The 15179-nt window shown below is 38.8% G+C and overlaps 1 protein-coding gene across 1 annotated transcript in view; it reads right to left on the bottom strand.

The window, feature by feature from the left end:
* Positions 1-1625: 1625 nt before the first annotated feature.
* LOC111868086 (E3 ubiquitin-protein ligase MYCBP2) overlaps positions 1626-15179 on the bottom strand; it is a gene marked incomplete at its 3' end in the record, with an annotated part of 282453 nt that continues 268899 nt past the window's right edge. Inside the window, 8 exon segments of the mRNA XM_033752918.1 lie at positions 1626-1772; positions 2636-2826; positions 5707-5821; positions 5940-6030; positions 7395-7528; positions 9220-9325; positions 11906-12111; positions 14123-14272. Coding sequence (XP_033608809.1) covers positions 1626-1772; positions 2636-2826; positions 5707-5821; positions 5940-6030; positions 7395-7528; positions 9220-9325; positions 11906-12111; positions 14123-14272 — 1140 coding nt within the window.

Raw genomic sequence — 15179 nt, 5'->3', positions numbered from 1 at the left:
AGTGCTGATGAATATTCACCATGCTGGTTGTCCTCTGTCCATTGCATTTGGATTGGATTAGTTTCCACCTTTGTTAAAAACTGTTTAATATTCTTGGCCAATTCAGAGGCAAATAACTCTTTGCCCAGTAGATTCAAGCGCTGTCCGTGCCTAGTAAAGTGATGCCTTTGTAACTCAACTTCCATTAATTTTGCATTTGAATGTAGTTTTATTATTTTCTTTACTTGCCTATTAAATTTAATAACCTCTTTGTTTACACAGGAAGTATTTATGAGATTATGCCTATGTTGTGCGTTTATTAAGATGATGTTTAACCTCTTGTGCCTTTCCATAAATTTCATTAAGCTTTTTAATGCTTCATTTGTGTTATTTTTACTTATATCATTAGCTCCTGCCCACAAGACCAGGATGTCCTTCTTGCTTAATAGGGCAACTTCCTCAACTGCCGTTTCAAGAATTTCTCCCATTTGGGCTCCAGATTTAGTAAATCCAAAAATCTCACAACTGTGATCCAAATTAATACGTAGCTCAGCTTCACTTTCTTTTAACATGACTATCTCCAATTATTAGTATTTTGTTATTGTATTTCCTCTGACTATCTGCACATTTAGTCCTATATTTTTCTAGGGTATATTTCAATGTATGACTTTGTCCCACGTCTTTCTTTTCCAAGTTTATCAGTTCATCATCTTCTGTGAGGTTAGGTAACAGATCATATTTATTTATACTCATGGGTATTATTTGTATTAAGTTTCTGTTCATAGCATCATGATTCCTTTTACCTCTCGCTGTTCCTAATACCCAATCTTCTTCCATGAATGTAGTTTTTGTCTGATTATGCAGATCATTACTTAGTTCATGCCTCGCATTCACACTTGGTTCTTCTTGAAGCACTTTAATTATTTCTTTGTACGATAATATTTCATCTTTTGCTTTTTGGAGTTCACTGTTTAATTTAAAGCAATATTGGCAATTTGTTTCAAAATTATCACTTTTAGTATCAACTTGTAACTGGGAACACTTTCCACTATGCACCTTACTAGGTGCCATCTATACAAGGGTTATTGTGGAAAAGGAATGAGTGTTATAAATTATTACAGTGAAGAAAATGGTCTACTAGAGAAAATTCTCACTCTTATCAGGTTTCTTGAAATGTTTACAAATTTCTGTCCCGACCTTAACTCAAACTGAAAAAGTAATTCTCGCAAGTGCCTAATTTAAGTCCGTGAAATTAACCATTCTCAAGCTTAAAAACCGTTAAATTTGAATTGTATTGGCAATAATACAACATCAAGTCAAATGAGGTACATAAAACTATGAGTAATACATCTGAAACATATATGTATTCTAAAATGAAATAAAAAGTTCATAATGATCTACCAGACTATACAGTGTCACATTCTGCTCTTAATTTAGCCTTATCCATTGGACTTCAAATAGTATTCCACATGCTAATCAAACTGGGTATTAACATCTAACCACAACACATTAAAACAAGATTAAACATATTTTTGGGGATATAAATATTAAACATTAAGTTTCTAAAGAAAATTATAATAAATAATTCCAAATATTAGTTTTCATTTAAATAAAATCTATATGATAACCACTATAGTGAAACTCACTTGTTTCTGTAGATGTGTGAGCTTACTGCGGCTGAACAGAATGCCAACCATATGCTCCTTCAAATCATTGCTTTCTTCTCCTTCACCCTTCCCTTCTCCCACTTCAGCATCTGGAGGCTGCTCTCCGAGAATTAACTTTCCAAACACCTACAGTAAAGCCAGTAACAATTACACACATTTTTCATGTTTACATATAAACACAAAATCTCTCCATTTTGTGAGACTTTAGGTTCTGACAGGCAAATTATAAAGCAACGACCTCCTGCGATGTGATGCTGTGTAGCTGAGTGCGCGAGTATCAGTACTTCTCATGAACCTGCTGTCTCCATCTTAATGACAGACAATAGAGTGAGCAGGTTCCTCCAAAACTCTGATACCTTGTTACCTATGTACCTGATCACATGGTTTCAGAACCCAGAAGTCAGTTTTCTTGTTTGCAGTTTCATTGGTAACATTGAATAATAACCAACCACAAATCATAATCTGCAAAGAAAGTAGGTGAGATAGGAAAGGAAGGGCTCACAAGACTTACTATGTGAAAATCATCAAAGAACAGCGATACTCAATGACCAGTGCTGTTACAATTAGCAGTGAATTTACAGTATAAACTAACATTGAAACATACACATGATAGTCATAACCTTATGTCAGACTGAAGGAGTCATTCTCATACGTGCCTACAGCTTAACATTTATTTCAAGTTTCCTAGCTGTTTACAACATGACAACTCATTAAATAACTCATCTTGATACACTGCATATGCTGATCCTATATGTACAGGGAAGATAACAAAGGTTCAGAACACAGAGCTTTTATGAATACTGTACAACTGTTTTAAAGTACTGCTTGCATCTTGAAAACCCTTTTTGCATCACACATGAGCACACATAAAGACATACACAAATCCACATTTGTGTTAATGTTGTAATAAATTAAATTCTGAATCTTAATTGTAATAAGCTGAGAAATCATGGCTGACATACAACAAGAAAAATAATGTCTGAACACACCTGTGAGGTTATCAATCTGAAAACTCTCAATGTTTCTGTCTCACAATTGCGCTGCTGTATGGTTTGTGCGCTGTGCTGATGTCCAATCTTCAGGCTCTCACCCTCAACCTCTCCCAGAACACGTATCTGACGGAGACGTAGCGAATTGTCAGGTCCTTTCAGTTCCAAGCGGACCACTGCATGACGAGCATCTAAAACAAATTAAACATAACACCTTCATATGAAAAATTAAGTTTTCAAGATGAAGAAAATAATTTCACTTTGTGTGTTTAATTAGAGAAGTGACCGGTTATCTCTCCAGTAATAAGAAACATAGATGTTCATCACTGCAGTAAGACAAGACTGACACTGGAGTCCACATTGAGAAAGAATTATACAATCAACATAAACACAACCACAGCATTTGAAGTAATCATCCCAATTATACATCTGACTCCTTTGCGGCCTCCTTCCATGTGGTATCTAAACCAAAATCTGGTTTGCAAACTTATCTTGCACATGCATGCTATATGTTCATTCCATTTTCACTTCATAAATTCAATAGCCAACATTATTACATAAATAGGACAAGTCCTGAAGCTACCCATTACATCTGTGATGTCCTCAATAAGTACTCACTCTTCAGGCCACTAGTCTTTTGAACACTTCATTACTGCCCTAAGAGATCAAGTTCTGTATTCATCTGATGTAACAAGGAAAATAGTGACTTCACAAATTTTAATCTAGAGAAGCACAGTAGTATACACTTATCCTCAAAAGAGCAACACCATTCAAAGAAGTTATATATACTGTCATGTGTTGGGTGTATAATGCGACAAATAACTTCACACTGTATTGGATCTAGTGAATTTTTTCCACTCGCTCTCACAATTACACAATTCACAATTATACAATTACTGCCATCGGCAGTATCACAACTCACTCCGGTGAATGCTAGATTGCAACTGACTCCCGCTGCACTCAGCGACTTCACAATCCTCACTGTGTCACTCCTGATCACACACACTATATAACTGCTCAGCTGGCTTTTTATACTGTTCGCTGTTGCCTCGTGTTACAGCGGTGCCCCCTATTATGTCACAGTGGGAAGTGCTGTTATGTCACCACGGGGGAGAGGGGTGGAGTCTTGACTGGCCTGTTAACGTAGCAGGGGCAGTGCTGTTATGTCACCACTGGTGGGGGAGGGGATGTCCTGCATAGCACAAATATGTCACACTGCTCCCTCCTTAAGGATGTTCATCCCGAATAGCCTAACGGTGCATCCCCATTCCTTTTCTTACAAGGCTGTGCTTGCTGTGTCTCCTGTTGTTTCAGCTACTCCTTGCAGCAACTATTCTCTGGCCATTACATCCTCCACTCCCTTCTTAGGATTTTTCGTCCTGAGCAATTCCATGGTCCAGCGTCGTATCACATTCTGTCCTCATTCATTCTCGCTGGGGAGGCTGGTACTTCTACATTACCGGTTCCTCCTGTATTCCTTGTTTCCTTTTCCATTTCAGAGGGCGTCGACCCCTTCACAAGGTTCAATTCCTGTTTTGTCATGATCTGGCAGAAGATCCAGCTATTTGCTTCACAATCTTCCTGCCAACAATCTCGTAGAAGATCATTTTCAGAGTTCCTCTCCTTCCTAGGTGCAATTGTTGTCCTGACCTACACCCTCCAATAGCGTTCTTGGTTGCTACCTCTTTCTTCTGGTATAGCAGCCGTCTGCTGCCTATGTTCTTTATTCCCGTTCTTCCTTTTCAGGTTTCTTCCTCAAAGTTGACCCTGGTTGAATATTTCTTTATGAAATCTCCCTTACGCCATGTCACACCTGCACGGCGGGTCATCTTCTTGTCGGCTGCAACCAATCGCTTCCTCCCGGGCCCACCAGCTCCCTGAGTAAGATTCTTCTTCACGACGTCTCCCTTGCGTCGTGCCACTGTTGCAAGATGGGACATTCTTCGGTCTATTGGCATTTTCTGTGCCACTTTCTCATGGCATGTTGTCCCTCTGCGGGCGACGGCCAATTTCTCCTGGGGTTCACAATTTTCCTATGTTGAATTTTTCGGTTTCTGGCGGCGGCGCTCCGCGGCCAGTTTTCAGTCCCTACACATTTTCTTCTTCGGTTCTCTGACCAACATTACTTCAGCGTCTTCTATGGGGACCTCTTCTTGTTGTGCCACCGCAGGTTTCATGTCCACTGAGGCTGGGTTCTCCTCTTCTAGACGAGCCTCTGTCATTCCTCAGCAGGCCATCATCTCTTCCTCTATTTCGGGTTTAAATGCGGACACCATCTCCATGTGGTTGATGCCAATTTTTTCTTGCATGGCTTTCGTCCTTGCTTTGATCACTTCCGTTTCTGCTTGGGTGGCTTCCGTTTCTGCGATCAACTCTATTCACATGGCGGCCATCTTTTCTTGCCCGGCATTCCACCTGTTATCAGCCCTTTTCTTGGCAGCTTCTCTCTTGGCCCTCAATTCTTTCTGCAGGAGTTCCACCATCTACTGTGAGTCCATTTTTGTCTTTCTCTATAATCTTAGTCCAATTTTACATCTAAGATCGAGGTGTGTTCAAGTTCATAAACCAATTCTGACACCAAATTGTCATGTGTTGGGTGTATAACACGACAAATAACTTCACGCCGTATTGGATCTAGTGAATTTATTTCACTCGCTCTCACAATTACACAATTCACAATTATACAATTACTGCCACTGACAGTTTCACAACTCACTCCGGCGAATACTAGACTGCAACTGACTCCTGCTGCACTCAGCGACTTCACAATCCTCACTGTGTCACTCCTGATCACACACACACTATATAACTGCTCAGCCGGCTTTTTATACCATTCGCTGTTGCCTCATGTTACAGTGATGCCCCCTGTTACATCACAGTGGAAAGTGCTGTTATGTCACCCCAGGGGAGGGGGCAGAGTGTTGCTGGCCTGTTACCGTAGCAGCGGCAGCACTGTTACATCACTGCTGGTGGGGGAGGGGGTGTCCTGCATAGAACAAATATGTCACTATATATATATATTTGTGACACTGGTATCCTTTTATGGAAACCTGAAATTTAAGTCAACTTACCCAAAACAGGACAGCTTACCCAACCAGTGGACCGGTTCTCAACTTCGACTTGACGCAGTTTGTATAATTCATCTGCATTAGGACCTGACTGGAAAGTTACACTTGATACTTTGTTCTGTAAATGGAAGATAATTATACCACACAGTTATTATAGTCATTAGTATTCATATTTAGTCTTCAAATTTTGCATGTAAATAAATATAACGAATACAAAGACAATTTATTTTACTCACCGCCAGATCCCTACAGTTATCAATGTGAATGTAAACTATTCTCGGGAATGACTGGGGGGCGCACATTATGGTTATTGTTTTGGTCTTGTTTCTGAAATGGAAGTGAAAAAAAGAAAGTTTGGTTATTATATTTTTGAGGTAATTAAATAAAATGGATTTAATGCTGTCTAAAGTCAATAACAGAGGTTAATTGTTACACTATGTGTACATTTTCCACCTTCTTCAAAGCAGTTATCACAGAAATATGAAAGTAATGCAAAATAATTCTCAATGTCTTCAGCATTATCTGAAATCAGAAGTTAAATTTTCTCATGTTTATATACCTTTTTGGTACTTGCAAATAGCTGCTTATTATGACCTTTTTGCATGCTAATACTGTTTCTTGCTTTGATATGATAAAGCCCATCTCTGGAACATTAAAAATTCTCACTCTCTAAAGCATGCCATGAAATGGTTGGCTTTTGCCTAGATCATTGGTCCATCAACCAGTACAGCAGCTGATCTTCCCTGGCAACATATATTCTAAATTTTCATTCTCTGCATTAACATTTGTACCTCTGCCAATGAATCTTATTAAAACTGGTAAACAATGTTGAAAAAGTCAATCCATAGTGTCTATTTCACTATTTGACAGGTCAATGACTTCACAGAGATGCATTATTTGCAGCTTCATGTTTAGGTGTGCTCATATCTGTCTCATTGATGTAACTGGAGCTGAATCCTCTTCAATGCAACGCAGAGCACAATCACAAAAACTTCCTGCTGCTACTCACTAGCCAAGTGGTATAATATATAATGAAACAACAAGCTAATGGACTGAAAAGCTCAGGTAATATCACATAAAGTTTTGAGGGGACCTGATCATGAAGCAGTCAATTCATGCTAAATGCAGTTCTAAGAGCATCCCCAGAAGACATGAGCTTCATAGTCACTGCTTTAAGACCTTCAGATCTCAACAGCATTTAGTTTATCCACTCTGTACATAACAACATTAGAGTTGGGATAGCACAGTCGGTGTAGTGACTGGCTACAGGCTAGACTCAGTGGTTGGAGTTCGAGTCCTGATAGGGTCAAGAATTTTCGCTTCTCCATGTTGTCCAGAGTGGCTCTGGGGCCCATCTAGTCACCTACCAAATGGGTACCAAGGGCTCTTTCCCTGGGAGTAAAGTGGCCGGGGTGTGAAACTAACCACTCAACTCCAGCCTGTGCAGAGGTTGACAAAATGTGGATCTATATATCCGCTCCCCCATACACCTTCATGGCAAAGTGTTTAATTAGCTAAGCACAGGGACAACTTTACATAACAACCTTACAACATTTCAATGAAGAACTTCACTGCTGTGAACGCGTATCCTCCTTGAACCTGTGTTCTAATGGGTCCCTGTGTTATAAATAAAGTGATCTCTTCTAATAAATATAATCTAATTTACTTAACTGCATATGTTGTATAGTTACCTGTCCTCATCTCCTGACTCCCAGAAAGTTTCAGTGGAACTATCTGTGAGGCTGCCAATCATTGCTTGTCTGCTTGATGCCTTGAGTTCAACACTGCCTGTCAGATCCTTTAATGTTTCTACACAGCATGTAACCTGCAAAATAGGATACACAAAATTAACTTCAGCAACAGTGCATTTTTTGCAGTACTGTTTATGATATCATGCTCTGTGGTGATTCTGTAACAATAATTCGTTCATAATACCAATATCCTGGTTGTTCCCCATGGTCTGAAGTGTATTTGATGTACAAGACGTTACTGGAGGTTGGCTCTACTGCCACATTCAACTGATTTATTGTCATTATATTGACAGATATAGAAAGTAATCATTTTAAGACTATGTATGTAAATATGCATACACGCTTTGCAATTCAATAATACAAATGTGTAAATCAGAACACCTGCGGATGACCCTGTAAGCATCAAAACATGTAGTGGAACATCAGTTAATAAACAACAGTTGCACTGACAGTGGAATTTGTATTATTAAGAATCATCTTCTTCATTATAACTAAAAAAAACAAATTCTTTTGCTTGTTCCTCAATAATTTAGATCAAATATTGCAGCCAAGTGGTCAGTACTTCTGCTTTATATTCAGGGGGGGTTGAAGGTTCATTTCTTGACGTAGAGCATGGCTACAGTGACTAAGGTTATTCTGGCTTCTTCAGTCCCTTGAGATAAATGGTAGGACAGTACAGTGATGAGTATGGTCATCATGGCCAAAGTACCCTGTTTTGGCCAGTCAGGCATTTAAACTATGCTAGTGGAAGCACGCACACACGCCACTAGTAGAAGCACATAGACAGTCCTAAATATTTATTTTTAAATGTAGTAACTACCAGACAGACTTGAGTAAAACCGTAATAGAGGAATTAAAATTATACCTAAGTGAACAACAGCAAAAAAGAGTATATGTATGAGTTATGCCCAAACTCATCCATGAGACAGTACTTTTATTGCACATTCTGCAGATTAATGTGTTAAATATATAGTAAAATTTGATGTACATACCTTTTTTGTTATTATCTGCTTAATGTATATATAGGCTGAAATGAAACTACAGAATTCGATGTCACTATGAACACACAGAAAACAGATTGCACTCTGTATCTCAGCCACAATGCAATTGTCTGTTCACAACCATAGAAAGGGCAATAATCTCTTGCAGCTATAACAGAAGGTCTTAGCACTGAAGAAGGGACCCCTTTAGCTCTTTTTCTTGAGTAGCCATTCTTTCATTCTTCTGTCCTTTAGTCAAAAGATTTCAAACTCTGAAGGGTGTAACAAGATGTAAGGTTTTCCAGCAAAGAACCAAATGATTTTATTGCTTCCATCTGCCTTATGACACCAGGGTCTGTTAAAATTTGTCAAGTGTTACAAACAGAAATGAATTTATAATGCAGAACAACTCTGTGAAGAACTGGGAAACCATTTTTGCTGTATATATTAAAATTGAAACAAACAAAAAAAAAAAATAGAAAATAGAGTACAATTCTTTGTATAAACATTTTCAAATCTTCTGTTATAATATGCAAACTATGTTCTTTGCTGATACAACAAAGTTACTTCCATCCATTTATCATAAAAATTGTGTTAGATACAGCATTTTTAAACACAATGCTTAAAATTGTTTAAGCGCCCTAACAGGAACAGACATTCAAATGCAGAGTAGCAACAGGTATTAAAATGTGCACCAGCAGCAGGCATTTAAATAAACTCCGGCCAGCTAAAGCTTACCACCATTTCAAAAGTCTGGCATTTAAAAGTTAACGGACCTAACTAACCTGAGAATATGTTGACTGATGGCTCTCATGCATACTCATGCTGACATCATCTTGCTCCTCCTCTGAGCGAGAGAGAATTTTGCTGATGTTGCTGAATACATGACTCCTGGAAACAACCATGTTAATTTATGCTTTCTTTTATTCAAGGAAGATGAGGTTGTTGCATACAGTATAAATTGTATTACTGTATAACAATACCATATGAGAAGTGTGAAGTTGATAAACATAATGCAATATTACAGAGAGTTTTTAAATTTGTTGACCAGTTCTACAGCTCTGTGCTTCACAGCAACTGGTGTGTTGCTTGGTGCAAGGCACACATGAATTTTACTGATGAATCAGCATGCCTGATGACCAATAACGTTCAGAATGAAGGGAAGTAATTAAATTGTGGACCATTTGATGGCATTATATTTCACAGTGAGTAGTGCAGTTCATGTGTGTGAGTTTGTTTATGATTTGTCAGTAGTAAGCAGCAGTTATCAGTTCCATTAGCCATTTGTTCTCAATTACGGTTAGTGAGAAGTGTAGTACATCATGGTGTAGTATATTATAGAACAATGTATATGACACCCATGTGAAATATGGATTGCTAGAAAGCGTCAGCAAAAATTTTGACATCAATTTTGTGATGAAAGAGTTCCCAATAGACAAACAATTCACAATTTGGTGAATAAACTTAAAACAAAGTGACTCTTAATAGACAAGAAACAAAAAAAAAAAAATAAGTGCTGAGTGCTTACTGAGGAGAAGTAAGATAACACAGGGGCCAGACTGAAACATACATACACCTAGAAAAACAGTGAAACATCTAGCTCAAGAGACTGGGCTGTCAGAGTCTAGTGCAAGAATGGCAACACAATCACCTAATCTTAGACCCTACAAAACAATAATAATCTATGCCTTGCAGACATGTAATTCAGCTAGCAGGGTTCATTTTTGAACTTAGTTTCTACAGTCTGTCGTTGAAGTTGAGATTGCTCTGCAGATGACGTTCTTTCCTGATGAAGCGTTGTTCCACTTGCAGGGTACATAAATATACAAAACAATCACTACTGGAGTTCACAGAATGCACGTCTAACCCATAAAGCCCCGCTTCATCCAGTGAAAGATGATGTGTGGTGTGCTGTTTAACAAAAAATTAATTTACATGTAGATATTTACATGTAGAGGGACAGCATTTTCAACACCTCCTTTGATCTGTGAATTGTAGCTACTTCATTTTGAACATCATTGGCCGTGAGGCATGCTGATTCATCAACAAAATCCATACGTATCTTGTGGCAAGTGATGCACTGTTTGCCATGAAGCACAGAGCCATGGAACTGGTCAACAAAGTAAAAATCCTTCCTGTATAATATAAAAGGGAATGACAAAAGAAACCTCATAGAGGAGATCAGGGTAGAATAGCATGCAGCCCACTGTGCAGCAGTCATCAATAAGGCTAAACACTCTGGAAAGCTCAAATGAAGATGCATTCTTTATGACAATGAATCTATATCCACATATACTAGCAAACACCATCACATGCATGTTATACTGAATGCAATAGAAATTGGAAATTCCTGTACATAGTCTGAATCTCTCCCCTGCAGTAATCATACTCTGGGGGCCTCAAGGTACTCAGGAGACATCAAATGACTCAGCATTAACACGTAGCAGGCTGTGAGTGGATAGGCTTTGTCAACAGACTACACAATTCTATGCTAAAAGCATATAACATTTGTATGTCTCAGTGTTTATATGACAGTATGACTGAGACAAGTACTTCGGTTTCCCCTGCCACTCTTCATTCCACCAAATTCTCCATCATCATAATCACCTGGGGCAGGATACAATAGGCCAATCAGTGGCCACTGTGCCGAGTGGACCCAGTTGGACTCCACCCCCCACTAAGCAAATGACTGAGCCAAAAGAGATCTCCTGTAACTGCCACAGGGTAGATTTCTGTTGAACTTCTCTTACAATACAAGGCAAAACAAATGCTGACCTGGATGTAAGGAGATTATTTATTTTACTGACAAAAATCAAATATAGACACATATATAAAAGGTAATTATAAACTTATGTGATACCTTCAAACATTACTTGCTTCACTGTAATAAAGGTTAGGGATATAAATCAATTCTAGGTGTTTCTGATGATGTTAGCATTGGTGGGTTTCTGAACATGATCAGTCTTCTAGTATTCTTAGCAGAACATAGTGTTTTTGAAAAAATCTGTTTCTGTCTTCAGATGAATTGTCAGGAGGCACCTACTAGGTTCATTCAGTCAGAAAGGGTCATTGTCAGTCACTGGACAACCCAACACCTAGCAGCAGGTTGGTAAGTTCTGTTCTATTCAGTTGGGTTAGAAGAACTGCAGTATGTAGCAGGGAAAGCATGGCTTGTTTTCTTGCTTTCTTCTTTTCATACTTTATCCAGTTTTATTTTGTCCACTAATTTTCTTGTTTACTAAAGAACAGTTTTAATATTCATTATTTATTTGTTTCACATGCAAGTTTATGTGCAACTGTTATTAACCTGTATGTGGACTACATTTTATATTTATTTCAATCATTTGCTTGTATACATCCGGCTTCTTCTGAGGCTTTTCATTGCCTGAAAATGAATAAGAGATGGTAACCATATCTTTCACTTTCCAGTGATAATCACATATAATTCTGATGGATAAATCACACACTGACCTGTGTAAGAACATGTGATCAGATTGTGTGAAGCGAAGTCCCCAACATCTGATGGCCATCTGCTGAAGTGCTGAGCCCATAGGAAGCAACAGCATGAGATCTGCTATTGTCTGTAGCAGAGTGTGGAATGTAGAGGGAAGAGGATGAACAGCTTCCCCAGCAATACTAATATCACTCAGTGGGTGCTCACATACACCACGCAAATCCTGGAAATGGCATCCAGAAAAGAACCATCTTTACCTATTATGTATTATGAAATAATGAATACTTTAAAACAACACTTGTAACTAATAAATACACGTACAGCTTTTTGACTTGGCCTAAATTGAGAGTATGAGTATAGCTACCGACCAGTTTGGCAAAACATCCTCCTTTCATGGTAACTGCAATTTGGCTCAGTTACATAAAGAATGTTTGAACAAATGTCAAAATTAGCAAAATGTAACATCAGCCATGTAGTTATCATTGTGCTTTTATGTTGTTGCATAAAGTCACATCCAGAACAGGATGATCCTTAGCACATGCTTCTTCTGCCTAATCGCCTGCAATATGAAATTTAACCATGTGTTGGGCTTAACTCTGAATGCTGAAATTGAATTTTTAACTATGAAATACATATATTGTGCTTGACTCACAAAAGTGGCAGGGAATTCAAAACTATAAAAAGCAATCATGATAATTTTCTGCTTCCATATAAGAAAACAACCAATTCCATGAACAAAGAGAGGCTGTAGTATGTCTATAGCTTCTTGCAAAAGACTACTAAAAATTCTTTGTGCAGGCTGCAGCAAAGAACCTGACCATTTTTAAAATGCATTATGTTGGCAACCCCTGAGGATGAGATGGTGAGAACCATGCCATATTCTAGCTTAACTGCAACCAGAGACAATACCTGCGACTGATGTCATTGTAGTAGCCATGGAGCAGTACAGTGTTCAACGTCATACTCGTACATTTATTCTTAAAACGTTTTTCTTAAAACTGTGCGTAGAAAACTCCAGAACTAATGCTTCTGCATTAAAACATAAACAAAGTGGTGTGCATAAAGTGCAATCACTACAGAACACTGAGGCTGTGAGGCAATCATTCATTATCAGTCCCAGGTGTTCAACTAGTGGACATTATGTTGCTCCAGAAACATCCAAGCACAGAATGAGGAGAATTTTACACAAGGACCTAAATTTCTATCCATACAAAATGGTACTGCTGCAAGAGTTTAGTGGTTGTGACATGACAAATTGTAGCACAGTAGCTGAGCAGAATTTTGTCCAACAGTGTCATTATCCTTACAACAGATGACGCACACTCACACTTATTTGGCTGTGACAACAAACAGATTTTTCGCTACTGGGCAGAAGAAAATTCACAGCAGCTCCATCAATGGACTCTTAACAATACATCTGGTGTGAAATTACAAACTTCAAAGCCATGGGCCCTTATATCTTTGAAGATGGGTATGCAGTTACAGTCACATCTGCTCCTTACATTGAAATGTTACAGAACTTCTTCACACCAGAACTGAGTCATCATGGAAGTGAGCTCTCAACCATATGATACCAGCAAGATGGTGCAAGAGCTTATACAGTGAGGGCATCCATGGAGGCTGTTCGCGAAATGTTTCCGAAGTATGTTATTTCACTCTGTGGTGAGCTCATATTGGCCTGCATGTTCACCTGATGTATCCACCCATGATTATTTTGTTTAGGGATACCTCAAAGCAGAAGTGTACACCACTAGACCACAGACCATAATGACCTCAAGATCACAATTCGGAAGCAGATTTCAGTGATGTCAGAAAACATGGTGCGTAAAAAACTGGGAAACATGTGAGCAAGGTTTGAAGAGTGTGTGTGCAATGATGGGCAACATCCTAGTGATTTGCTCTTCGAAACAAGATAAACAGAGACATAATGAAATATACACATATGTGTAATACTTGTAAAAGGTATTCAGTCTTCATTAGTTTTGTAACATTAAATTAAAAATTAAAACAAAATTTCACTGCTTTATATATTTTTGAAAATCGGTACTGCAAAGCTGTTCTCTGTATGATTTATTAATTAACTACAATTGCATCATTTCTTCTACCTGCACTGTACTACGCCAAATTGCAACTCTTGGAATTGGGCTAAGTGCACATCTCTGAAATTCATGTGCTATGTCACTTTAATACTATCAATTGATTGGGAAATTATAACAAGATCCTTTCTCACTCACATGCTCATCCTTCTTGTCTGTTCTGTTGTTGTCCTCCTCACCCTCACTATCAGGGTCAGGAGCAGCTGGCATAAGAGCAGCTACAAACCACCACAGCAGATCATGAAGGCATGCAGGCTGAGTAACACTTCTAAGAAGCCAATTCAAAGCCTATCAAGAAAGAAAGAAATATAATTTCATGTAAAAATGCCAAATTAAATTGTGTTGACTAGGACTCTGCACTTTTAAACTGCTTGATACTTTCCTTGGACTGTGGAAGGTATTTAATACAACATATCTCTCTCTCCCCCTTGTTGGTGTCTCCACCTTATCGTGGTGAGGGGTTTGAATATGCCAAGGACCCTGAGAGCTATACCAGCGGTAGCGTAGCTACTGGCAGGGCCTCCCTTGCTGGACAGGCCAAAGGGTAGGCATCAGACGAAGAGAGACACCAAAAACTGATGCCGGAAGCAGCGTCATCAGCAGTGACTTGAAGCACAGAGCAAATGATGCTCCAGATGGTTCAAGTTCGTATAGCAGCAACAGGCATGACCAGAGTGGTTTGAATGGCTGCTGTACTGCGATGTGGAAAGTAAATGGAAAAACTACCATGTTATCACTTTTCCTGGATAGTCTCTTTCCTAAAACAGAGATACCACGTATGCGAGATGTTTCCTCTGGAGACAAAACAGTCCGGACGTAAACTACTCCCCCAATCTGATCTCCGGGGGGGGAGTGTTTCTAGAGGAAATGTCATGCAGGTGTTACAACAAGAAAAAATGCGAAGATCAGAAGGAACATCATGGCTACAAGATTGGAACATGGAATGCAAGGACCTTGAATCAAGCAGGCAAATTGGAGAATTTGAAAATGGAAATGGAGAAGAATGAGGTGTATGTTCTAGGTGTCAGCGAAGTGCGGTGGAAAGGACAAGGCGAAATAAGAAGTAGGTGATTATACAGTGTATTATTCCGGAGGTGAACGGGCTGAAAGAGGTGTGGCAATAGTGGTGCATAAAAGTGTAGTGAGGAGTGTTGTTAAGAAGATTGTTTGTAATGACAGAATTATTGCTCTGAAG

The sequence above is a fragment of the Cryptotermes secundus genome, unplaced genomic scaffold (genome assembly GCF_002891405.2).
Source record: "Cryptotermes secundus unplaced genomic scaffold, Csec_1.0 scaffold925, whole genome shotgun sequence".
Taxonomy (NCBI): Eukaryota; Metazoa; Arthropoda; class Insecta; order Blattodea; family Kalotermitidae; genus Cryptotermes; species Cryptotermes secundus.
Note: the sequence above shows the minus strand (reverse complement) of the source record. Positions and strands in the feature narration are given on the sequence as shown.